This window comes from Lactuca virosa, chromosome 8, assembly GCF_052849685.1.
Source record: "Lactuca virosa cultivar CGN04683 chromosome 8, Lactuca_virosa_CGN04683_v6, whole genome shotgun sequence".
NCBI classification, from domain to species: Eukaryota; Viridiplantae; Streptophyta; class Magnoliopsida; order Asterales; family Asteraceae; genus Lactuca; species Lactuca virosa.
In genome coordinates, this window is record NC_136433.1 from 244536412 (window position 1) to 244564400 (window position 27989).

At 37.9% G+C, this 27989-nt stretch overlaps 2 protein-coding genes and 1 non-coding gene across 3 annotated transcripts; 2 read left to right on the plus strand and 1 right to left on the minus strand.

The window, feature by feature from the left end:
- Positions 1 to 12777: 12777 nt before the first annotated feature.
- LOC145135176 (U6 spliceosomal RNA) lies at positions 12778 to 12880 on the plus strand. The gene has a single exon (XR_013719642.1). It is a non-coding gene; the product is annotated as a U6 spliceosomal RNA (small nuclear RNA).
- A 2330-nt stretch (positions 12881 to 15210) lies between these two features.
- On the plus strand, positions 15211 to 17931 carry NSI (nuclear shuttle interacting). The gene is made up of 9 exons (XM_079067218.1): positions 15211 to 15448; positions 16257 to 16296; positions 16378 to 16463; positions 16569 to 16629; positions 16748 to 16940; positions 17018 to 17120; positions 17255 to 17355; positions 17437 to 17530; positions 17636 to 17931. The coding sequence occupies exons 2-9, from the start codon at positions 16271 to 16273 to the stop codon at positions 17713 to 17715; spliced, it is 744 nt and encodes a 247-aa protein (XP_078923344.1). The 5' UTR covers positions 15211 to 15448; positions 16257 to 16270; the 3' UTR covers positions 17716 to 17931.
- An 8194-nt stretch (positions 17932 to 26125) lies between these two features.
- Positions 26126 to 27856, minus strand: LOC145132688 (SNARE-like superfamily protein). The gene is made up of 5 exons (XM_079067578.1): positions 27721 to 27856; positions 27518 to 27614; positions 26683 to 26761; positions 26466 to 26547; positions 26126 to 26368 (listed from the first exon to the last, which is right to left on the minus strand). The coding sequence occupies exons 1-5, from the start codon at positions 27751 to 27753 to the stop codon at positions 26228 to 26230; spliced, it is 432 nt and encodes a 143-aa protein (XP_078923704.1). The 5' UTR covers positions 27754 to 27856; the 3' UTR covers positions 26126 to 26227.
- Positions 27857 to 27989: the final 133 nt, after the last annotated feature.

Consider the following 27989-nt stretch of genomic DNA (forward strand, 5'->3'; position numbering starts at 1 on the left):
CAGCTCAATCAAGGTAAAATGCCCCTGTCTTGGTCTTCTATGTGTTTATTCATCTTTGGACTTGGGTTTTGGGCACATTTAGGGCTTTCCAAGCCATATTCGGATTTGTGGAGTGTTATATGAGGTCTTGACTTCAGATCTAAGTCATTGGAAGGGTCTCATGGCATAAAGGTGCCAACTTTATGGCCATGAGAGCCCCATGCACCTTGTAGAGCACCTTTTATGGCTTTTAGAGCCAAATCCCCCATGCATGTGCTCCAAGTTTGGAGCTTTACGTATAAAATGGACATTAGGGGGCTAGACCTATGGTTTTGGTGTGTTAAGACCCATTTAAATCGACTGTATAGTGTTGGTCAAGGATGGACTCGACGAGTTGTTCTTGGGACTCGACGAGTCGAGGTGTATTGACCACCAAAACCTTTCTGTGGATGGACCAGTTGTTAGGGAGGAATTCCCGTGGATGTTTGGACACGAAAAGGGACTTGGGAATCATGGGACTCGACAAGTGTATGAACAGACTCGACGAGTCCAAGGCAATCTCCCAATCTTTGAAGATGGACTCGACGAGTTGTTCATACAACTCGGCGAGCCGTAGTCCGGACACATTCTTATGAGGGAGATGAACTCGCCGAGTTCAAGGAAGAACTCGGCGAGTCGGATGAAGATGGTCCTGATGGTTTGAATGAAGGAGAACCCGTCGAGTTCTTGCTAGACTCGACGAGTGGAGTCGGGATTGGATCGGGTTAGTGGAGTATGGAGTCGACGAGTTGGTAGACCAACTCGGCGAGTCAGGTCAACTGGGCATTGACTTTGACCAATGTTGACTTTGCCTGGTTTTGGTTTTGACCCTGGTTAGGGTTGTATGTTCGGTTTGATGACTCGAAGGTTGTCATGTAGGGATTGAGGAGTCGCGGAGAGCCGACCTTCACACAGAGGACAGTTCAGACACTACACGACATCGAGGTGAGTTACCTTCCAGTAGAAGTGGGTCTAAGGCACCAAGGTCGGCCCACTAGTAGTTGTTTAGCTGAGATGATTGTATTTGTGATAATTGTCCGGTCTGCTATTGCTTGATATACGAGTATGCTAGTTTGCTTGATATGTGACTAAGCTAGTTTGCTATGTTATGTGAGATAGTATCAGTAGTAGGGGACTAGTCCCCGAATCGGTCGTTACGACCAACGGGTAGGTCGGACACCCCAAATATGTTTGACAACATGTTTGAGATATGATATTATGTGTTAGCAGTAGGGGTGAAATAGTCCCCGTGTTCGGTTGAAAGACCGGAGGGTAGGTCAGCACCCCAGAATAGCCTGACATGGGTAGGTCAGCACCCCAGAATGGCTCGACATGGGTAGTTCAACACCCAAGAATGGCTTGACATTGGTAGGTCAGCACCCCAGAATGGCTTGACATGGGTAGGACGGGCGCCCCAGAATTGCCCAACAATTTGTATGTTATGTGATTGTATGGTATGTGGTATGATGGGGGAACTCACTAAGCTTTGTGCTTACAGTTTTAGTTTGGTTTCAGGTACCTCTTCGTCTAAGGGGAAGGAGTCGACGGTGTAGCAGCGCATCACACACACACATGGTTTCCGCATGGAGATTTCTGGGAATGTACTCTGATTTATTTTACTTTTGACAATATGATTTTCAGACACATTGTTATGTTTCTTTTTACAAATGACGTGGCATGGGAAATGTTTTTGTAAACTATGTTGTGAATTACTTAATCAAAAATGAAATTTTTGGGCTTGAAATTTGGGATGTTACAAGTTGGTATCAGAGCCCTGGTTTGAGGGATTCGGACACACCGTCGGGGGTGTCTGGACTCAAACCGAGGGATTAAAAGATTTTTACAAGGAAAATGGTTTTCAAAAAAAAATCTGAGTCAAGAGTTTTGAGAAAGAACAAGGTGTGTGATGCGTGCGACCGGCCGAGCTCAAGTAAGTTTTCCCCAAGATACCCATACTTGTTATGATGAGTTATATGATATATGATTCTGAGAAACTGCATGCTAGATTAGGGCTAAGGATCTAGGAGGATGCCTTGTATGCCTGATATATATGATTCTGCGAACTGCATGCTAGATTAGGGCTAAGGATCTAGGAAGGACGCCTTATATGTCTGTTGTATGAGCTGTATGCTAGGATTTTTTAGTCAGCAGTAGGATGGCCTGTATAGGTTATCCCTGAATTGGTTACTGAATGCACGAATGCTGCTTGCTTTGTGCTATAAGGGTTCTGGCTAATTTTAACTATCTAGTGAGCGAATATGTAGCAGTATTCGCAAGCTAGATAGGGAAGGATAGTAGGGACCCCTAGTGTAGCTGATGGCAGAGAGTAGGTCGGAGGGTGCTCTAGGAGAGCCTAGGACGAGATTAGTGGAAAAGGGTATCGGTAGAGGGAGAGCCGAGATGGAACCAGGGAACTTGGAGAGTGTGCGAGACCTCTCGGGAGCATGAATGTTCCTGACGTTTATGTGTTTATTTGCAGTATGGCAATCACACGACATGGAGCCGGAGGTTCAGGATTAAGGTCAGGATCAGGCTCGGGTGTAGGATCCTTGCAGGTTGATAACGGGCTACGCGTGTTCATCGCGTCTGAGATCACGAGAGGCATCCTTGAGTCGACCCCGGTTATTTTTGGGTCGATCAAGGAAGGGATTGTTGAGCTGATGGAGGATCGCCTCCGAGCATTCAGGAGTAACTTGGCGACCAGCCAGTCGGGTACGCGCACACTGTCCTTTAAGGACTTCCGAGGGAATGGTGCGCCGGATTTTCATGGCGTAAAGGACCCCATTGCTGCCAGGAGATGGATCGCAGACATTGAGTCTGCACAGTTGACGAGCTTCTGCCCGGAAGGGTCGAAGGTCCGTTTTGCTGCGGGATGTTTGAGGGATAAAGCTAGATACTGGTGGGAGTCGGTTGGTGACTCGTTGGGAGCCACATCCGTCGAGGCTATGACTTGGTCAGATTTCGTGACCAGATTCCGGGCTGAGTTTGCGCCGGATGTAAAGCTTCAACAGTTGGCCAGGGAGTTTTTGGATATGAGGCAGACGACTGAGACAGTGGCGGAGATCACCGCCAAGTTCAGGGAGAGGGACCTGTTGGTACCCCAGTATGCGGGAGATGAGGAGATGCGGAAGACCCGCTACCATGATATGCTGAGGTCTGATATTCGGGAGCATGTCAGCTATTCATTCTGCCCGACCCTGGAGTCCATGATTGCCAGGGCGCGGGATAGGGAGCTCGATTTGGAGCACGTCAGGAAGAGGAAAACAGAGTCTGAGCAGGTGACGGGGGTTTCGGGGAAGAAACCCAAGGGATCCGACGTTAGGTCGAAGGGCAAGCCGGGCCAGAGCCGCTGCAGGAAATGCGGCAGGCCGCATGAGGGAGCTTGTAAAGCGGGATTGTCAGGCTACTACAAGTGTGGCAAGACGGGGCACTTTGGCAGGGATTGTACTGCCCCCGCCCCCACAGTGCAGATGTCAGACCTGATTTGCTTCCATTGCAATCAGAGGGGCATGAGAAGGCCAACTGCCGTAGATTGACAGCAGCGTCAGTAGCAGCGCCAGTGGTGGTGCCGACTCCAGCGACAGCGCGGGTTACAGATGGCCAGAAGGCCAAGGCAAAGGCTCTAGTGGTGCGGAGCCGAGCATTTCAGTTGACAGCCGAGGAGGCACGCGTTGCACCAGATGTGGTGACGGGTATGATTTCTTTCTTATGCTTTTATGTTATGACGATGTGATTTTGATATGTTATGTATGTGCTCTGTTTAGGATCGTTCCATGTGAACGGTATCCCAGTTCAGGTATTGTTTGATTCGGGTGCTACCCGATCGTTTGTGTCTCTTGCGCTTAGCAAGAAGTTTCCTGAGTCTTCGGGCATGTTGGATTGCCCTCTAGAGGTCGAGATTGCGGACGACCGGTCAGTGCGAGCATCAGAGGTCTACCGAGATTGTGTTTTGCGGTTGTTCGAGGAGCATTACCTGGTAGACCTGATTCCCATACCTTTGCGGGGGAACAAGGTTATTATTGGTATGGATTGGTTGAGCCCCAATGGGGCGGTGATCGACTGTGCGCAACAGTTAGTGCAGATCAGGACCCCAAGTGGGGGAGAGCTGGTGATTCAGGGCGAGAGGCCACAGCAAGGGCCAACTTTATGTTCAGCAGCGAGGGCTAGGCGCTACCTTCAGCAGGGTTGCACAGGATATGTCGCCTATGTTATGGACACCCAGGAAGCGGGTAAGGCGACGGTGGGCGACGTGCCAGTGGTACGAGAGTTCGCGGATGTATTCCCCGAGGAGTTGCCTGGGATACCTCCGGAACGGCAGGTAGAGTTCAGGATCGACCTAGTCCCTGGTGCGGCTCCGATAGCCAAGGCACCGTATCGGTTGGCTCCTCCTGAGATGTTGGAGTTGTCTACACAGTTGCAGGAGCTGTTAGACAAGGGATTCATTAGACCGAGCAGTTCACCCTGGGGAGCCCCAATTCTATTTTTGAAGAAGAAGGACGGGTCGCATCGGATGTGTATAGATTATAGGGAGCTGAATAAGGTAATGGTGAAGAACCGTTACCCACTCCCGAGGATCGATGACCTCTTTGACCAGCTACAGGGAGCATCTTGGTTCTCCAAGATTGATTTGCGCTCAGGATATCATCAGATGAGGGTCAGAGAGGAGGATGTGCAGAAGATTGTGTTCCAAACGCGTTATGGCCACTATGAGTTCATGGTGATGCCTTTCGGGCTCACCAATGCTCCTGCCGCGTTCATGGACCTCATGAACCGCGTGTGCAGACCGATGTTGGATCGGTCTATGATAGTTTTCATCGACGACATCTTGGTTTATTCCAAGACTCGAGAGTAGCATGAGGAGCACTTGCGAGAGGTGTTGGATACTTTGAGGAGGGAGAGCTTGTATGCTAAGTTCTCCAAGTGTGAGTTCTGGTTGCGCGAGGTGCAGTTTCTTGGACACGTTGTCAACCAGGACGGGATTTCGGTTGATCCGGCCAAAGTGGAGGCCGTGATGAGATGGGAGGTTCCGAGGTCTCCATCCGAGATTCGGAGTTTCCTAGGACTGGCAGGCTATTATCGGAGATTCATTCAGGACTTCTCCAAGATAGTCGTGCCCCTGACCCGGTTAACAAGGAAAGCCGTGGTCTTTCGCTGGGGGCCTGAGCAGCAGGCCGCATTTGAGACATTGAGACAGAGATTGTGCGAGGCGCCAATCTTAGCCCTGCCGGAGGGCATGGAGGATTTTGTTGTATACTGCGACGCGTCCATCTCAGGCTTGGGCGTGGTATTGATGCAGATGGGGCATGTTATTGCTTACGCTTCGAGGCAGCTGAAGCCTCACGAGGCAAATTATCCGACGCACGATTTGGAGCTAGGGGCTGTTGTTTTCGCCCTCAAGATTTGGCGTCATTACCTCTATGGGGTTCGTTGTACCATTTACACGGACCACAAGAGCCTGAGGTATCTCATGGACCAGCCAAATCTGAATATGAGGCAGCGTCGGTGGCTTGATGTGGTGAAGGATTATGATTGTGAGATCTTCTACCACCCGAGGAAGGCCAATGTCGTGGCCGATGCACTTAGCCGCAAGACAGCGCCGATCAGGGACATCTGTCTGAGGATGACAGTTGTGACTCCGCTGTTGGAGCAGATTCGGAAGGCCCAGCAGGAGGCCATGAAGGAGGAACATCGAAAGAGTGAGCGAATTGTGGGTCAGGTTTCCTCCTTCGACTATGATAGTCGGGGATTGTTGACTCTTCACCGCAGGGAGTGGGTCCCTTATCATGGGGGTGTGCGCCAGGTATTGATGGCAGAGGCGCACAAATCCAGGTTCTCTATCCATCCCGGGGCGACGAATATGTACATGGATCTTCGTCTCGATTATTGGTGGCCCTATATGAAGAGGGACATAGCCTGGGTTGTGGAGAGGTGTCTGACCTGCAGGAAGGTCAAGGATGAGCACCAGAGACCTCACGGCAAGGTCCAGTCATTGGATATCCCGATGTGGAAGTGGGATGATATTACGATGGACTTCATTACGAAGCTTCCCAGGACCGCGCGTGGAGTGGATTCGATTTGGGTCATCGTTGATCGGTTGACCAAGAGCGCCCATTTTATTCCGATTCAGGAGATTATTTCTGCTGAAAAGTTGGCCAACATCTACATTAGAGAGGTAGTGGCACGGCAGGGGGTGTCAGTTTCAGTGATTTCCGACAGGGATGTGCGGTTCACTTCCAGGTTTTGGAAGAAGTTTCATGACGAGCTGGGTACTCGTCTGCATTTTAGCACCGCCTTTCACCCACAGACGGATGGATAGAGCGAGCGGACCATCCAGCCGCTAGAGGATATGTTGCGAGCGTGTGTTTTAGATTTTGAAGGTAGTTGGGATACTTACCTTCCGTTGGCGGAGTTCTCTTATAATAATAGCTATCATGCGAGCATCGACCGTCCTCCTTTCGAGATGTTGTATGGGAGGAAGTGCAGGACCCCGATATGCTGGGGAGAGGTTGGACAGAGAGTCATGGGAAGTACCGAAGTAGTACTCAAGACTACGGAGAGGATCCAGCAGGTTCGGAGCAGGCTTCAGACTGCTCAGAGTCGGCAGAAAAGTTATGCCGACAAGCGTCGATCGGACCTGGAGTTCCAGGTCGGGGATATGGTGCTCCTGAAGGTGTCGCCTTGGAAGGGCGTCATTCGACTCAAGAAGCGGGGCAAGCTGGGGCCCAGGTATATTGGACCCTTCAGGGTTATAGCCCGGGTGGGCAATGTGGCATATAGGTTGGATCTGCCAGCCGAACTTAGTCAGATTCATAACACATTTCATGTCTCCCAGTTGTGGAAATGTCTGGTAGATGATTCGGCGGTGGTGCCTTTAGAGGATATTCAGGTTGATGACAGCCTGAACTACATCGAGCAGCCAGTGACAATCCTTGACAGGAAGTCAATGGATCTGAGGAACAAAAGGGTGGAGTTGGTAAAGGTGCAGTGGCAACACCGCAAGGGCTCAGAATGGACCTGGGAGCCGGAGGACGAGATGAGGGAGCATTACCCCGAGCTTTTTCCAGATTCATCGGTGGACTTCGAGAAGGAGGTCTAAGATAAGTGGGGGAGATTTGTAACACCCGATTCCTGGTACGCAGTTAATTCAAGCATTTCTAGTGTTTTTCTCTGGGACTCGACGAGTTGGAGGCCCGACTCGTCGAGTAGAGTCGAGATCCGTGAACAGTTTAAGTGACCTACTCGACGAGTCGGGATACTGAATCAGCGAGTAGGTGTTGGTTGAGTGAAACCCTAAATCTGAGGGTTTGCACCCTATTTAAACACCTTATCTCAGCCTCCATCGCCCTTATCACTCCCAGAAAGCTGTGTAACGAAACCCTAACCGTTTTTGTGTGTTCTAAGGCCATTTTGGTACATTTGGTGGTTTGTGTAGCTTGGAGAAGAAGAGAGAAGCTTGAGAGTTCGAGTTGGGGCTTAGAGATTCAGGGATCTAGTTCCATTTTCAGCTCAATCAAGGTAAAATGCCCCTGTCTTGGTCTTCTATGTGTTTATTCATCTTTGGACTTGGGTTTTGGGCACATTTAGGGCTTTCCAAGCCATATTCGGATTTGTGGAGTGTTATATGAGGTCTTGACTTCAGATCTGAGTCATTGGAAGGGTCTCATGGCATAAAGGTGCCAACTTTATGGCCATGAGAGCCCCATGCACCTTGTAGAGCACCTTTTATGGCTTTTAGAGCCAAATCCCCCATGCATGTGCTCCAATTTTGGAGCTTTACGTATAAAATGGACATTAGGGGCCAGACCTATGGTTTTGGTGTGTTAAGACCCATTTAAATCGACTGTATAGTGTTGGTCAAGGATGGACTCGACGAGTTGTTCTTGGGACTCGGCGATTCGAGGTGTATTGACCACCAAAACCTTTCTGTGGATGGACCAGTTGTTAGGGAGGAATTCCCGTGGATGTTTGGACACGAAAAGTGACCTGGGAATCATGGGACTCGACGAGTGTATGAACAGACTCGGCGAGTCCAAGGCAATCTCCCAATCTTTGAAGATGGACTCGATGAGTTATTCATACAACTCGGCGAGCCGTAGTCCGGACACATTCTTATGAGGGAGATGAACTCGCCGAGTTCAAGGAAGAACTCGGCGAGTCGGATGAAGATGGTCCTGATGGTTTGAATGAAGGAGAACCCGTCGAGTTCTTGCTAGACTTGACGAGTGGAGTCGGGATTGGATTGGGTTAGTGGAGTATGGACTCGACGAGTTGGTAGACCAACTTGGCAAGTCAGGTCAACTGGGTGTTGACTTTGACTGGTTTTGGTATTGACCCTGGTTAGGGTTGTATGTTCGGTTTGATGAATCGAAGGTTGTCGTGTAGGGATTGAGGAGTCGCGGAGAGCCGACCTTCACACAGAGGACAGTTCAGACACTACACGACATCGAGGTGAGTTACCTTCCAGTAGAAGTGGGTCTAAGGCACCAAGGGCGGCCCACTAGCAGTTGTTTAGCTGAGATGATTGTCTTTGTGATAATTGTCTGGTCTGCTATTGCTTGATATGTGAGTATGCTAGTTTTCTTGATATGTGACTAAGCTAGTTTACTATGTTATGTGAGATAGTATCAGTAGTAGGGGACTAGTCCCCGAATCGGTCGTTAGGAACAACGGGTAGGTCGGACACCCCAGATATGTCTGACAACATGTTTGAGATATGATATTATGTGTTAGCAGTAGGGGGTGAAATAGCCCCCATGTTCGGTTGAAAGACCGGAGGGTAGGTCGGCACCCCAGAATAGCCTGACATGGGTAAGTCAGCACCCAGAATGGCTCGACATAGGTAGGTCAGCACTCCAGAATGGCTTGACATGGGTAGGTCAGCACCCTAGAATGGATTGACATGGGTAGGACGGGCGCCCCAGAATTGCCCAGCAGTATGTATGTTAATTACTTAATCAAAAATGAAATTTTTGGGCTTGAAATTTGGGATGTTACAGCAGTTGAGTTGAGGCGGCATGCCAACATACCCGGGGTAGTCCAATTCGATGATTATGGACATAATATGTATGCTTGTATAATGTTCTGTGGTGTGTGGTATTTTGGGGGAACTCACTAAGCTTTGTGTTTATCTAGTTATTATTGTTTTTCAGGTATCATCAATTATCGTGTGAATGTGAAAGCGTGACTTTACACATTCATCAACATCAATGAAGATTTCGTATTTACTATAATACTCTGATTTTAAACAATGTACTATGGAACAAATGGTTTTCTTAACTTGTATTCAAAAAATGAGCAGTTTTACCTTAATTAAAAATGAAATTTTTTTATGTGAAAATAGGACGTTACACATGGCGTGGGGAATGAGCAACCGTGTTGTGGCACACAAAAAACGCAAAAAAATATTAAAAAATTACTTTAGGGTTCTCAGCAGCAGACCACGACGTGGTCAAGTAGTGACCACGACGTGGTGACGAAACAGGCGTGATCCAAATTCAGCATCGACCAACGACGTGGTGGAGGACCAACCGCAATGTGGCGAAGAGGTAGAACGACCCAATCATCGTTTTTCAAGCATAATAGATTCGATTTTACTTATGAAAAATTTCTTGACAATTTAAAACGATTTAAACCAGAAATTATACACATACAAACCCTAACATACGATCAAGACAAAGTCTAAGTGCAGTAGACTTAAGTTAACCTATGTTTTGATACCACTGATGGGTTTCGATCCTAGTAAAAGACCAAAAATAAGGCCATCGAAAACAACAATTTTCTGATCTAAAGACTTAAAACATGCAGATGTAACTCAAAAAAATATATGCAACTTATAAGACACAGTAGATCAAGTCATACCTTATTTCTCGGTGTGGTTTTCTTCTTCTGTTTAGCTAGTTGATCGGACTAGAGAACCCAACGAAGAGTTTTTTTGTAATCGCACCTAAGACACAAAACACTTGCAAATCTAAACTATCCTCGAACACGAGCAACTAACATAATCGATAACTCGAATCTGCGGAGGACCACAACGTGGTAAACAAAAGGCCATGATGTGGGAACCGTACTTCGGGAATTCTAAGGTTTTTGAAGGTTCCGAACTTTGGTGACTGAAGGGTACTTTTCGCATGTATCAAAACCGAATTTGTAGTCCTCTATATATAAGGAGGTGATTTGAAACCTAAAGATAATTACCAAATATAATAATAATTATCTATATATTTCAAATCGTTCTGAAATATTCCATATCCCTTTATTCTCTATTAATTAATTAAACTATTTATTAATTAACAAAATAAGTCCCTCATATAAATATCTTTTCAGTTCTGCTTTATTTCGTTCTTGCGTGTAACCCCAAGGACACTGCTATTTATAGTAATATTAATGGGTTTGTTATGGCTATAGGTACTAATCTCCATTACTAAATACGCAACAAAATAAAGTACGAAGGAGCGTAAGAGTGAAAAAAGTTCTAATAGAGCGAAACTTCCAAATTGACTTAAACCACAAGGACGATTTATGTAGTTTATTCTCTTTCTAATGTTAGACTTTGAACACTTGTTTGTGTTTATGGTTGCATGTTTTCAATTGTTACTCACTGTAATGTCAAGAGTTTCCTTATATCAGCTTACACCTGTCGGAAAAAAAAATATCTTAATAAATCGAACAATCCATTTACGAGTTGCGTAGATAGGTTCGGATTAATTATGTTTTGGGTATTGAAAATAGGATATTTAGTTAACGTGTATTAGTTCATACCCGAATTACATTTTACCCAAACTAACAAAAACAATAAACTACATGGACCAAACTCATAAATATTTAAAAAAACCCTTCCTAAAACCGAAAGATTATATCTTTGTTTGTACCCTTTTGCTACCATTTAAACATTATAATGTTAGAAGATTACATAATAATACTATAAGACAATCGTTTTTATATCGGTTAATACAATACTATTTGCAACCCTTACAAGCTAAAAATAAAACCTAACTGAATAACTTTTAAATAACCGATAACATTTGCCACATCTTTGTTCTTAATTTTTATTAATATTTTGTGTCTTTAAGGGTTATAGCATCTAGATCGCATATGAGAGATAAGCAATGTCCACTACTATTGTTGGGAGATTGTTCAAAGTTCAATGATATAATAGCTTTCCTTTCCGACCTAACCCGATACTCGAATACCGAAATATAATTCGATTTGAGTATCAGTTATATTTTCAAACATAAAGTACCTGACTAACCTAGCCCGAATAACCCAAAACCTAGAAATTATATCCCAAACAACAACCTTATATTAATCAACAGTCTAGTTTTTAAGTGAACTAAAAAATGACTAGTTGACCATTTATTAACATACATGACTATGTTTTGATGATGATGGCATGACACTCACAATTCCCTAGTTATTAGGGTGTACGCAGGAGTAAAGGTTGTGAAGAGGCTGACAAATCCCAGACCATTGTTATGTATGAATGACAAATTTATTAAGACTTTGACAATTCCAAGTGTGTTGGAGAAGAGATTTATGAAGAACTGAGTCTGAAACCTAAATAGGATGGTTCAGAAATCGCAACTGAAATAACCCATTTAAAATAGTTGGTTATTTTGCTAATTTGCCAAAAAAATAAGTTATTTTTTAACTATATTTTATTTTATGACTATTTTAAACAATATCCTCACTTTTTAATACGGTGAGCATTGTGCATTTTACTGTGGTTACCGACTAAAACCGAATCGAATACTGCATATATCGGTATTTTGATTTTCAAAACCACCAAGTCGATTGGTTGCGGGTTATTATTATTATTATTATTATTATTATTATTTTGGTTTTAATCGATGTGATTGGTTTTTTAAACCCCAACAACAACTATTAAAATTTATACTAAAGAAAGAAGTTTTGGTCATCAAACTCTAGATTTAAGGTTTGTATGTCGTTTTTGCTATTTTATAGAAAAAAGAAACAAAATAATTTTATATCTCTCAATCGATGTGAAATTAGATGTAATACAATGTAGAAGTTTACAATTGGATCAATATATTTGTAATTAGAGAGGAAGAAGGAATTTTACTACCTAGCCGATGTAGGATGAGTAAACTACAACAACTAAAAATCAAGTAAAATAAGTTTAAGAAATTTGAACCCCAAACCTCAAATTCATATGTTCACCATTTTAACTAACTTGACATGCTACCAATTGTTGTAAAATTATATAGATTTGTATATATTTATATACAAATCGGTACAGTTTGAGCTTTTTTGCGGTTTTTAAAATTTTAAAATCGAAACGGAATATTTTAACTTTGAAAAAAATAGAAACCAAATTTGAAAAAAAAAAAAAAAGAAACCAAACCATTGAATTTACGTTTGTTTTTTTTGCTTTTTTACGGGTTTTCTATTTGGGTTTGGTTTTTACTGGCCCAACTTTTTATAATGGTGTATCTAATACAATTATTATTTATGAAAAAAAAAAAAAAACCAAACACGTCGACTCCTTTCTATCTATAGTAGTAAAATAGTATAATGTATAGAAGTCGTCTGGTACTCTGGTTGGTTTGGTGTTGATACTGATAGGGATTCACCATCTTCACTTTGAGGTGGTAAAACCAAAACTAAAAGAGGGCAGTGAAAATTAGGGCTTACAACCAAATACTCAACTATCGTCTGATTGAAGCAATGCCATGGCTTCCCACATCGGTGGCTCCAACGAAAGCTATCGGGTTTATATTGCTTGGCCTTCGACTATAGTTCGTCCCTTCGGGGACATCCGATAAAATTGGAACGATACAGAGAAGATTAGCATGGCCCCTGCGCAAGGATGACACGCACAAATCGAGAAATGGTCCAAATTTTTTTTTGCCCTAATTTGCTCGATCGATTGCAGATTCGGCGGCGTATTTCGCTAGTTTTTTTGTTCAATAGCTCCAGAAAGGTACCGCTATCTGATCCTCTTAGATTTAATCCATTTTTTAGCTTATCTCGCTAAACAACTTATTGATTTCTTGTTATTTGCTGCGATTTATGATGCTTATATGGATTCACATGACAAACGCAATGATCCATTGCTAATGAATGTACATGGAATGTGTTAAGCTCCTTGTCTAAATAGTCTGGTAGAATCAGTTCATAATCGGGCATCAAATCTATTATACTACAACTTTCATCTTTAGAGGTCGCTGTAGACTGTTGTGTCCTTGAAGCTTCTGTTGTGCAATGTTCTGGATGTATCATGTGTGTTTAATTACTATTAACAATCACAAAATGTCTAAAGTTACATACTTTAATGGTTTTCTTTGGCATTTCAACCAGTATAAGGATTAGTTTGGAATAAAGCTACAAATTTGATATGATAGATTAGACACATGATTCACTCCTTAGTGATAATGATAGAAGTTGGAAGTTTATAAGAGTTCTTTTTTGTCTTTAGGCTTCATCATTAGTTACTGAAATTATGATATCATATTCATATCAACAACAACAACAGCATGAAAGTATTGCTAATTGGTTAATCCTGAATGCCTGATAGCATCAATTGATGTTGAAGGTATGCATGATGTTTTATGACAAGTCTCTGTGTTAAACGCACATGATATCATATATGTGAGGTGGGTTAAAACAAGTGAACAATTGGCAATCTTTCACGAATTTTACAAGGGCAAGCTGTGGGAAATAACAACATACTTCACTTTTTACCTATAACAACATACAACATCGTAATTTAAGTTTTTTTTTATTAAAACAATCTACTATGAAAAATCTTATCACTTATAAGTGTAACATTGTACTTTCAAGTTTTAAAATTTCTCATATTAGGACATTAAACTTGATAAAATCTACCCAATTATAGCAACGAAAATTTCCTTGTATTAATGACAACGCTATAATTAGGTAGAAGTTTGGAAGCTAATATTGTGATAGAGAAAACTCAAAGTATGTTTTGCTATAATAAACAAATGTGGAAGTATGTTGCAATTTCTTGCATTTAACCCAATATTTGTTGTTTTACATCTTTTTAAATAAATCATACTTTTTCTTACATGATCAGATGATTAAAACCGACAATTTTTTTTTTACAAAATTGTATATTTTATCTAGATCGTGTTACTTGTGAATGTTTTCTACTAACTTGCGAAAGCAATGCCTGTCATTGTGCGTTATTTTTATATTTGCATTACTTCTAACATTGTTTGTTTTGTATTGTTTTTTATTTAGTGATCTAGAAAAGGCAAACACAAATGACTTTAAAAGAATTTTGAAGGATAAAGGAGCAGAAAACGAGGCATCCGAACAAACAACTTATAAGGATTAATATCTTTGTAGTTAGGGGTGGACCCAAAAAAAAAATTGTTGGGGTCAATTTTTTTTAGCAGATAGACATTTCTCTGAAACCAATTTTTGATAAAATAATTATTTTGATGTAAATTTAAACCATTCTTGTTTACTAAATCCGAAAATTTTATATATTATCTACAATCTTTATAAGTACAAGGGTTTGTAGATGTTTTTAGTATTTGAATAGAAGGTGCAAATCCATTTATGCATATTCACTTTTCCCACATCGACCAATAGTGAAATCTTGAATGTTTGATAGAGAATATTAGAGTTTGGGAAGTTTGAACTTAAAGTTTAAAGGCTTTATTTCTATCTTTAATAAGTTTCGAAGGGACATTTGAAGAGTTACTGTTGAATTATAAATTTTTTAACGATGATTAGAGATGATCTTTTATGAACATGATTTTTGTTTCTTTCGTTTAGATCATCTACATGATTAGCAACATAACATTGAGACAAAAACCCAAAAAGTATTTAGGATGCCACGTCACCAACATTTGAGATTGTTGCACCCATGAGGCTACCTCAACGGGTGACATGTTTTTCATGGTCTATCTGTGAGGGAAAGTGACATTAACAAAGATGTGAAAAATGAATGGTTCATTTTCATTATACAAAATAGATGGGATAGATATTTTAGCATTTGTACGTATATATAATAATAGGATAAGATAATATGAGATGATATGATACAAAGAAAACCACATATGTTAGTGCATACTTCATTAAATGTATGAAACTTTGATATATGTAAATTATATGACTTAAATATATCTTTTTTAGAGCAGAAGGAAAACTAAAAGGCTCAGTAGATAAGAATCACATACAAACTATGGGGTTTTAGATATATCAATCATTTATTATGGTGTACAAAATTGTGGCGGAGGTTCTTGCCAATCGAATTACAGTATGAACGATGAACGATTGGTTTGAAATCTGAAGACGCTCGTTGTTTTCTTTCTCTATTCGACTCGATCTAACCTAATCTTTGTTCTTGCGACATCCCTCCTGTTCTTGTTATTGTTCATCGACAAATTTCCACCAACAAATTAAGCGACCAACGGACCTCCGACCTGGTTATTGACCTCCGGTGAGTGCTACTTGTTCTCTTCTTGTGTAATTATCATCGACTTTGATAGTATCAGTAATTATTTTGACTTCTGGACCTGGTTCTTTGCTACTGTGTTACATTGACTCAACTTCATTACTTCATTACTTGATTTGCTTCGCTTTCTGGTTTTTTCTACTTCGCTACTTGTGTAATTTAACTATTAAAGCCTCGAATTTCATTCATTAATGGCGTATTTTGTTTACACCGCCGCCTGTACCCACCATGGCACCATCCATCGCCGCACACCACCGACACCAACAAACACCCATCTACGACCACTAACCACCCACCCTTCACGCCGAAAGTTAATTCTTGATTGCAATTTGTGCGTTGCTTTGCTGCTATTGGATTACATGTTCATCCCCAAACTTTGCTGATATTGACAATATGATGATGCTCTGTTTTGTTTGCTACCTCAACTCTCAAAATTATGATTAAAGCGCATCGCTATTATTATTGAGCAATTCCCACTTCATGTGTGGGTTTCTCTGAGAAATCCTCATGTTCTGGTGCTCAAAATTTATGTGATCATGTCCAAAGTTCATCATAGCTTACACATGAGTTTGCCTAGCCAAAATTTTTTTCTTACTAAGACCATAAACAATGTATCAATAACAAAGATATAAGTCATATAACACTAGTGGCTTCTTATAGGAAGGAGTTTGAAAAAAATGAAGTAGTATTTGTGTAAAATAAAATAAAGTCATAAGATCAATAAAAGATCACACCCCATGAAGTAACAAAGCTCAGTTTAAAGTCTGAAGAATATTATCTCTATGTCATTCAGGTAGCTAAGGGGAAATGAAGACTTCCACATCTTCTTCCCTGTAAGTTATAATATGAACATCTCACTTTTTCATCCAATTACATGTCTAAAATTTCATCTCCTGTATTGTTGTTGTTTTCAGATGTGCTATCATTCCTGTAAATTGCATTTTGAATTGTTCAAATCAGCTAGCTTACCCTTGCAGTTTCAGTTTGAAGTTATCAAGAGGTTCTTAATCTCCTCCTATTCAATTCCCAATTTGAAATGAAATTAGGGTTTTCAGATTTACCCTAGTATCATTTCATTTACATGTGTAAGACTAATTTCTTACAGGGAACAGAGTGCTCAAAGTTTCTCAATTGAAGGCTAGCTTTTGGGAATCCATTAGATCTGGGTAAATACTAAATACAACTCTTTCTTCTTCTTTTTACAAGAGTTTCATAATCTTTAAATAAACACTCATAAATATTATATTATATATTTATATCCCAAACCAATTTATGGCATCACAGGTTGATAAAGAACAACTCTACACAGGTAATAGAACCACCTTCTTCCACTCCACAAGAAGATGAAGAACAAGAACCTCTACCTGAGGAATTTGTACTTGTTGAAAAAACCTTGCCAGATGGCACAATTGAACAGATTATTTTCTCATCTGGTGGAGATGTTGACATATATGACCTTCAATCCTTATGTGATAAGGTAATTTCATACATGGATTCTTAATTAGTTAATTTCCCATATCAATATGTCATTTTATTATTATTATTTTTTATAAGGTTGGGTGGCCTAGAAGACCACTATCAAAGCTAGCAGCTGCACTAAGAAATAGCTACATGGTAGCAACACTGCATTCCATAAAGAAATCAGCAGCTGGAGAAGGTATATATATATATATATATATATATATATATATATATATATATATATATATATACATATGTATATTTCTTGAAATTTAAATCTGTTTTTGTTATTTGTATTAAGGAATAATGACAAATACAATTACTTGGCAGAATTAGATAATGAGAAAAAGCTGATAGGAATGGCTCGTGCCACATCAGATCATGCATTCAATGCAACAATATGGGATGTCCTTGTAGATCCTAGCTACCAGGTATATATAATATATTATAAAATATTGAAGGTTAATATAAATATTTTGTGATTGGGTTTAATTTAATTATTTTTGTGATAGGGGCAAGGTTTGGGGAAGGCTTTAATTGAGAAGATTATAAGGGCTCTACTTCAGAGAGACATTGGGAACATAACACTGTTTGCAGATAGTAAAGGTATGTTATATGTATGTATGTATGTATGTATACACTATTGATTGTGTGGAAGTGAATTTAGTTTAATCTTAGAGAGATTTTGGGTTGTTGTTGTTGTTATTGCAGTTGTAGAGTTTTATAGGAATCTAGGGTTTGAAGCTGATCCAGAGGGCATTAAGGGTATGTTTTGGTACCCAAGGTTTTAGATGAAGGGGGAGGTGATACTTGATACTACTCAAAATGGTATGTATGTATGTATGTATGTATGCATACCATTTCTCATCCTTTTAATAGGGTTCAAAACAAGCTCAAAATGCACATTTTTCCCACCATGTAAAATTACATGCATGATGATGCCTCATGAAGTTTTATTGTAGCCTAAGACGTTTGAAGTTATTGGAAGATGTAAAAAGTTTGTGCAAGTTGTTTGTTTTCTAATTACATTGATTAGAAGGTGTTATAATTTTATATGCATAACGGCAACACAATTTTTTGCAACGTCGGTTGTCACTAAGGCTGGAGGGAGTGGTGCCACCGAAACCGCACTCCCTTCACTACCACATATGTGTCACATCATTTTTTACCACACAAGTGTGGTTTCTTGCCACACCTAAGGAGTGATGCCACATTTTTTTTTTCTTTTTAAATAATTTAATTTAATAAAACTTTTTTTTTAATAAAAAACATAATTTTTCATTACTTCAAAATAAAAAAAACATTACATTGCATTACTAAAAAAAATCCTCATTTTTAATAAAAAGAACATAATATTTCATTACTTAAAAATAGAAAGAAAAAAAAATTACATTTGGCATGACATTAGAAAAAATCATTAAAAAAACACACATCAAACGATTAAAAAGGTTTGATATTTTCTAATTTTTTTGAGAGTTAAAGTAGTAGTAAGTTATAAAATTTTGATTTTTGTTTAAGGGTTGAAAAAGGTTTGATATATATATATATATATATATATATATATATATATATATATATATATATATATATATATATTTGAAATTTATGACAATTGAACGATTAAGAAATGGGAAAAGAAGAAAAAAAAAGTGTGGCAATATTCTACCACACTGCGGTTCAAACCGCATCCAGGGGGCGGTGTTCCCTTGCCACGGTGGCAAAACCGCACCACTTCCCCCAAGCCTAACACCATTTTCCCACCACTTAGCCTAAGGAAATACACATCACCCATACCATTTTTTAAAAAGTTAATACTCATAAAATTGAGAGAGGGAGGGAGAGACCTTGTCAGTATAACATGCTGAATGACACAAAACTTATGTCAAATAATAACACAAATATATTTTATTTTTTACATATTGATCTTCAATCAATTATTTGATTTCTTCCATAAAAATAATATAATTTTTTATTGATTTATTACAACTGATATATTGTTTTTAATGTCAGAATCGAAATTTTATATATATATATATATATATATATATATATATATATATATATATATATATATATATAAATTTCCTAAACTAAGACTTACATTTTAAATAAAAATAACTTTATAAATAAAATTATTTTATACTTATAAACAAAAAAGATCATTCAAAAATAAATAATTTCAAGTTAATTATCATATTATCAAAATAATCATTTTATTAAAAAGTATTTCGGTTAAATTCTAAACATAAAAATTGAACTAAGTATTTTTTTACTCAATACTTTTGATTATAACTTAGTTATCATAATACTACGAATGAAAAAACAAACAAGCGACAAGTTGCGCAGCTAAGCCTTTTTGTACGGTAAAACCAATTCTTTTGAAGACTATATCCATATATCTAGGGGATATAACATTGTTATGTATGATACGTTGTACTCTATTAAGCAACTCCACCATATCCGGCGCGAGTAAACCAAATGTATCAAACGCAAATGGTATGAACAGATGTTGATTTTTCATGCATGTTTTTTCATGTTTTGTGACCTTGCATGTGGCAGCTTTTAAAACAGTCTGTCTCATTTAGTATATATATTATACAATATAAACGATATCAATTAAATTTATAATATTATTATTAGAATTAAGCTACTATTATGAGTAAAATAACAAGTATGTCGGGTAAAAATAAATTGCATTATATCATCCATAAAGAAATATAAGTTTATCGCTAAATATCTGACTTTTATGACTATATAGTACAAAAAAAAATGTTGCCCATAAGCAAGATTCAATTACATTGCTATTCTTGTCTGCTGATATGTGCATAATTAGTCATATATTTTATGTTAAATCTTAATATTTTTTTGGCTATTTTATTGCAAATTATGAACAAAAGGTACTTAAATTTGTTTAAAATGTATTTGTAGCCTTAAAAGAAATGCTCGGATGAAAAAGGAAGCGGATTTAGCAATTGGAAGCTTGGATCTTGGATTTTGAAGAAAGAAGGATGTTGCTGGACAACTTGACCCCTCGTCAGTGTTTTGGCCATATCTCATTAACCGTAACTCCGATTGACGAGATTCAAAATGTTCTGAAAACTAGACACAATTTCGGACGACTTTCGTGTTTTGAGAAAATGTTGATTCCAAATGAACTCGACGAGTTGATCAGAAAGTTCGCGATTCTCGACACAGACTTGCCGTACACGGGATTTTAAGTGATGGACTCGTCGAGTCGGTCACTGGACTCGCCGAGTCGGCCCTGTTTTCAGAATTTATATTTATAAACGCTTCTCATTCGAACCCTAACGAATGGGGGAAGCGATGGATGATTTTTAGAGGCCAGAAGGGTTCTTAGAAGCTGTGGTTTTCGAGATTTCAACTTAGATTTCAATTGTGAGAAGATCAAAGGCAATTTAGGTTTACTCTTTACTTAATCTTTTGTTTAAACTATGTTTGCATCAATTGATTTCGTTTTTGAGTTGTTTTCTGCTTTAATTATGAGCTAAAAACTCATAACTTCTGTTTAGGATAGATGACTTTATGAATATGGTTTGATTTTATAACTGGATTAATTTAATTTGGTAATTTTGTTTTGTTAAGCTTGTTAAAGAACCTTATGTGTTAATTACAACTATTTTCTGTTAATTAACCAGTATATTAAGTTGCATGAACATCTCTTAATTGCTAATCTCATATGATTTGTGTGAAAACATTGTTATATGCCTAGGAATAGCAAACATGAAACTAGGGTTAATTAGAAAATAAGTAAATTAATGTGTAAGCCTTGTGTGAGGAACCATCAACAAGAGGTTAATTGAATTAGTAATTTGATTAGCTAATTACAAGTCTTACTTAACCCGAATCAATAAACTAGGAAACTTATTAGTTTAATCACTTGATCACTGCTTAAATTGATATGTTTTCTAAGGATTAGTAATAGCGAACGTGAACCTAATCACATTAATCGGTAGCCAATGTTAATTAATCCATTGCATTTGTCATAAAATCAACCATAGGAATAGATGATTCAAAACCTAAACAGAAGTCCTTCCCACTATTGAATTTAGTTGATTTTCATTGGCTTAGTTGTTAGTTGCTTAGTTGAGTATTAGTTAAGTACTTAAGTTTCTAGTCTTGCAAAAGTAGAGAAAACCCCTTTTCTATTACTTGTTTTATTTAGATAATATTAGCATTTATTTTAATTGTTTACCGTTCCCTGTGTTCGATACCCTACTTGCTTGAACTATATTGCTAATCGATAGGTACACTGTCTTTCGTGTGTTTATTTTGTGTCTAAGTTAGTAGGATTAAAACTAGTGCATTTCACACACATCAAGTTTTTGGCGCCGTTGCCGGGGAACGGTTCAAATAGTTAATTTTATTTGCTAGTTGTTATCGCTTTTAATTTAATGATTTTTTTAGTTTAATTTTTATTTTTTTTATTTATTATGTATTTTCCAAATCCCGATGCTCTTGATGCTTTTCTTGAGGAAGTAGTACATGAAATTGAGCAAGAAGATGAGGAGTATGACTCAGATGATTATTTGAAGAAATTTGGAAGATGGTTAGATAACATCTTGCCGAATGAACAAGAGCAATCTGAGTTACAAGAGCTAGATTTACAAGATGAAGAATTTAATCCAGAAAAAGATTTGGAGGAGCTGGAAAGATTGCTAGCAGAGAGGTCGGACGAAGAACAAGAACAAGCTGAATTGCAGGAACCAAGCTGTGGTTTGACCATTACCACGACATGGTCCCCCTGTATTTCCAGTTTGTGTTTCGAAGCATGGGGTGACGATTCCAACTTTGGAGAAAGTACTGAAGCGCGATCCATTTCTGATTAGTACCCGACCGGTTCCAACCCTTGTAAAGATTCTTGGGTTACATGAATTAAAGCTCGTTTGGTTAATTTTTGAAGCAAAGAGTCAAATTTTACAAATTGGTCCAAAGAAAATATTCAATGCAATGGATGGATTGGCATTGAGTTTATTTGAAGTTTATTAAGTTGGGAGTCCAGCTCAAGACTCGCACAAAAAGAAGCGCTTGCGGGAGGCAACCCGTCATTAGAGTTTGCTTTTCTTTTTCTTTTTCTTTTAATTTTGTGTGTTTAGTTTGGTTTGTTTCTAAACTTCTAGTCTATTAGAGTAATATAGGAATGCTAATTTGATGTTTGTTTTCCTGTTATTATGTAGTTTTTTGTCTTTGATCTTTACAGAAGTTAGGGTGAGATTAGAGCGATTACTTAAAGCGTAAGGGCAATAAAGGGAGGGGTCGAGTCGTTTACAAGAAGAGAAGAAGACTTTGAGCAATCTTTTGAGTCCGAGGCTTATAACTGTTAAAAAGAGTCGTATTACAGAAGATATAGAAAGGGTGTATTACCTTAATACCCCCCCCCCCCTTACCAAGAAAACGGACTTGAAGCAGAAGGAGAAAAGATTCACGATCAAAGGGTCAAACTCGTTGAGTATATAACACTACTCGACGAGTTCCAGAAGAATTTCGCGACTTTTGTCCAAGTGACAATTTAACTCGACGAGTCTTCACTTATAACTCGACGAGTTGCTCGGTCAGGTTTTCTTTCAAGTTTTCGATTTGATTCCATTTAAGGTGGGCATTGGCTATATTTTTGAAGTCCATTTTTGAAGTTTTCCCAGAAGCTTTTTCCAGTATATTTAGAGCTGTCAACCACACGAACGTTTGACACCCAAGGCATGGATGAGCTGTTCCCATGCCAAAGTCAGCTGAAGTAGGAGCTTTAAAAGAAGAAGATCAACCTCGCAACTACTATCCCATGAGAGTTTGTTCCAATTCTCTCTTTACTTTTATGTTTTTTATCATGCATAACATGCAATGGGGACATTGTATGAATTAAGTGTGGGGTAGGGGGTTGGTTACATTAGTTACATTAGAATCCTAGGTTTAATTTTAAAATAAAAACTGCTAGGATTAATTTAGAAAATTTTGGTAAAAGCAATTAGGAATCATGCTAGTATTGCGTTTAATAATTTTATGAGAACCCAAATGTTTAGTTGAGCCAATATACGTTATAGTGCATTTGTGGCCCCCTTTATTCTAGTGAAATCATGGGACAAAAACACAACCTCGCTTAGTTTGAGGAACGCAATATGTTTAGCATCGTGTACTTGAAATGTATCCAGGAAAACTAATATCTTTAACCAATAAAGGTTGAAGTTGAGTGCCCTTGCTTAAGCATGTAGGTTTTGAGTGAAAAAAAAGTGAGTTACATGTGAAAAAAAGAGAGAAAGAATTACAAGAAAAGTTGTAAGAATTTTGGAGCAGTCAAAGTATGAAGATCAAAAGATCAAAATTCTAAAGAAGTTCAAAAGTTGAAGATACCAAAAATAAAAAAGGTGGTGAATTCAAAGAAGTAAAGATCAAATTATCAAAGAAGTGAAGAATTCCGAAGAGCTCCATTGTGGTATCGAAAAAAAAAGTTGTAATTTTCTAGATTATGTATGCTTGGGTTGCTGGACCAAAAATACTTTGAGGTTAAGAAAGTTTTCTGAGGATGGATTCGGAGGGATGCACAAAATGAGCATTGTTCAAAAGAAGTGGGCGAGTGTTTATAAGGATTGTTAGTATTTAGAATTGAGGGGGGGTCCTTAGAAAAAATTTTAGACACAAATTCATGCGTTGCGATCTTAGCATAATGGTTGGGTTTGATTGGGATTGCTTTATGTGATGCTAGTATGTTTAAAATTCAGTTTTGCTTGGGGGCAAGCAAAAGTCAAGTGTGGGGTATTTTGATATGTGCATAATTAGTCATATATTTTGTGTTAAATCTTAATACTTTTTGGCTATTTTATTGCAAATTATGAACAAAAGGTACTTAAATTTGTTTAAAATGTATTTGTAGCCTAAAAGAAATGCTCGGATGAAAAAGGAAGCGAATTTAGCAATTGGAAGCTTGGATCTTGGATTTTGAAGAAAGAAGGATGTTGCTGGACAACTTGACCCCTCGTCAGTGTTTTGGCCATATCTCATTAACCGTAACTCCGATTGACGAGATTCAAAATGTTCTGAAAACTAGACACAATTTCGGACGACTTTCGTGTTTTGAGAAAATGTTGATTCCAAATGAACTCGACGAGTTGATCAGAAAGTTCGCGATTCTCGACGCAGACTTGTCGTACACGGGATTTTAAGTGATGGACTCGTCGAGTCGGTCACTGGACTCGCCGAGTCGGCCCTGTTTTCAGAATTTATATTTATAAACGCTTCTCATTCGAACCCTAACGAATGGGGGAAGCGATGGATGATTTTTAGAGGCCAGAAGGGTTCTTAGAAGCTGTGGTTTTCGAGATTTCAACTTAGATTTCAATTGTGAGAAGATCAAAGGCAATTTAGGTTTACTCTTTACTTAATCTTTTGTTTAAACTATGTTTGCATCAATTGATTTCGTTTTTGAGTTGTTTTCTGCTTTAATTATGAGCTAAAAACTCATAACTTCTGTTTATGATAGATGACTTTATGAATATGGTTTGATTTTATAATTGGATTAATTTAATTTGGTAATTTTGTTTTGTTAAGCTTGTTAAAGAACCTTATGTGTTAATTACAACTATTTTCTGTTAATTAACCAGTATATTAAGTTGCATGAACATCTCTTAATTGCTAATCTCATATGATTTGTGTGAAAACATTGTTATATGCCAAGGAATAGCGAACATGAAACTAGGGTTAATTAGAAAATAAGTAAATTAATGTGTAAGCCTTGTGTGAGGAACCATCAACAAGATGTTAATTGAATTAGTAATTTGATTAGCTAATTACAAGTCTTACTTAACCCGAATCAATAAACTAGGAAACTTATTAGTTTAATCACTTGATCACTGCTTAAATTGATTTGTTTTCTAAGGATTAGTAATAGCGAACGTGAACCTAATCACATTAATCGGTAGCCAATGCTAATTAATCCATTGCACTTGTCATAAAATCAACCATAGGAATAGATGATTCAAAACCTAAACAGAAGTCCTTCCCACTATTGAATTTAGTTGATTTTCATTTGCTTAGTTGTTAGTTGCTTAGTTGTTAGTTGCTTAGTTGAGTATTAGTTAAGTACTTAAGTTTCTAGTCTTGCAAAACTAGAGAAAACTCATTTTCTATTACTTGTTTTATTTAGATAATATTAGCATTTATTATAATTGTTTACCGTTCTCTGTGTTCGATACCCTACTTGCTTGAACTATATTGCTAATCGATAGGTACACTGTCTTTCGTGTGTTTATTTTGTGTCTAAGTTAGTAGGATTAAAACTAGTGCATTTCACACACATCATCTGCCATAGAATGTTTGACAGTTTTTAAAAGATAAAATAATCATATAACACCTACATTCATATCATGAATTCGACCACCTTGTCTTAAATGCATTGGACTATGACCATTATGACAAAAACTATAACTTTTTGTCCCACCCAAACAACATGGAACAAGACATGACATAGGTGCTGTTTGTTTTTTGGAAAAAACATCTTCAGACCTCTTATTGTTGCGTGGCGCAGCACACGCGCAACACTTTTCATCTCGCAGTTGTTTGTTTTTCAGAAGTCTTCGGATTAAAAAACCTCTGCGCATGTTCTTCTTGGCGCAACACTTGTTCTGCCTCTTCCTACCTCTCTTTTTTTTCTTACTAAAATATTGATTATATATTGCTGAAATCTTATTATGCATTTTTTTTTTTCGTTTTTTTTTTTGTTTTTTTTTGTTGAATTTTTTTTTATATTGAATAATAATAATTTGTTGATGAAATATCATTATTTTATGCTAAAATATTTTTATTTTTTGTTAAAATATCATTATTTTTTTGCTGAAATATTAGAAATTATTACCGAAATGTCATACATTATTAAATTTTCGGTATTAAAAAATTATTTTCGGATTATAAAATCAGTTTATTTTAATTTTTTAATATTTGCAGCAGCATGCAGATGTTAAAAAAAACAAACACGCTTTTTATTACAATCTGCTGCCGTTTGGTCCACCTCTTCTACTGCAGAGGGTTGCAGAGGTGGTCCGCAGACTTTATGGATTTTTGCTTCAAAAAAACAAACAGCACCGTAGACTCATTACCAATCTCTCAATCATGCAAAAGACATAAATACCCTCATTGGCCCCATTGGGTGTAACAGGACTAAACAAGCTTTCTAGGCCTAACAGAACCAATATGAAGATATAAAAAAAAGGTCTTGATAAAAATATTAAATCAAAACTCAAATATCAAAACACATTGGAAACGAAATAAAAGATAGATACAGAGTTTAAGTTTCGTTTCATTTCATCCAGCTGTATTGAAGCTAACCGACTTAACAATAGTGCTGACCCTCTCAGCAAACGTCTTGGAAGTTATCTTTTTACCAGGGACATGAAATGGGTTTGACACAGCGTCTAAATATGCAGAATGAAACCTTCTAAAAAACTATTCCAATCACATACAAAAATGTTAATATTCACTTTCTTTTTCACTTATCTGTCTGAATAAATCATGTTTTCAAAAAAAGTTTATATGCACTTACATTTCTTACATCTGCATCACGGACATCAAGGTCAGTTGTGACTAGGATAAACTTAACCTTTGTGTTGGTTAGATAACCATACCTGCCCACAAAATGTAACCCTAGTTAAGGACAAGTACGTGTACCTTGTAAAAAGTATTATCATAAAGAAGGGAGATCAAATTTTCTTGAAAAAATCAATGGGAAAACAAGAATGACATGAAAAAAATATGCTCACACTTTGTAATTTTCAGTTGGATATAGAAGACCAAGAAATGTCTCATTTATCATTGGTCCAGATTTTTTTGGGTTGTTCACTGCAATACAGACATGAGAATCGAATTAATATTGACCACAGACCTAAATTCCTCTAAAAATTTACCAGATAAAAAAAATTATATATATTTTGGAAGAAGAAAACGAGGAACACAAGCACCAAAACGTCTATCCAAAGTGCATTTCTTAAAGATAATAAGTAGAAATGTTGATCAATTTTTGTGTAGCAACTATTGAAATTTACAACCTTTATAGTTTAAATGCAAAAAATAGAAACATAATCCATGATGTTTTACCCAGAACAGGATCAAAACAGTGAGTTTCAAGTTCAAATACTTGGAACAAACAGTTAAAGAGTATAGAAACTGAAGGGCAATTGTATATACAAAGAATCAAGGCTCAAGATGAAGAAAAAAGTAAGTGTCAAAGACAATTTGACAATTTGATGAATGTAAGAGTACAAATTAAGATTTGAAAGGAATTAGGAACCTACATCTTTAAAATTTGAAATTTTCAAATGAAAATTTTGTAAACACTTAGGTTTGGAAGGAGATCGCATCTGATTAACATCTTGAGAATCAAAAATTGTCATCCTGAATGGCAATCCTAACGCAATGACAGAACTTCCGATCTAGAATCCCAAATTCCCAATCAACATTCTAATAAATCAAATCTAGAATCGTCTTCCAGTTTCAGAGTTGGAAAGAGCAAATTCGAAACCCTAAAAACTATATTTTGCACAAAAGGAAATGATGGAATATAAACTAGGCATTATTTTCATAATCACTATAAAATACCTCTTTCATCAACAACATCGAGAGAACAATGAACTATATGATGAAGCTTGAGCGCATCATCTGCTTCAGTGAAGCTCTGTATGTACAATGGATTATTCTGTACTTCCCAATAAGAAAATAACCAAGCAAATTATCAAACAATATATGCCAAATTCAAGAAATTACACACAAAAATAAGTAAATCGAGCATAATCAAGCAGAACCTGATGGCCAACGACGGCGATGCAAACGATCATCTTCTCCGTCACCGATCGAGATTTCCACTTCTTATTGATCCGATTGATCCAAACGCACAGCGGGTTACTCTTTGAGTTTAGTTGTGGCCTAAATACAAAAATGACCCCTAAACTTACTCTTTTCATAAATTAAGGCGCCTCAACTTTATTTTTTTTTCTTCCAAAAAAAAGCGACGGAAACTTGTATCTTCCATCAAAAAGGATTTACTTGGATAAAAAGTGAACATAATTCATAT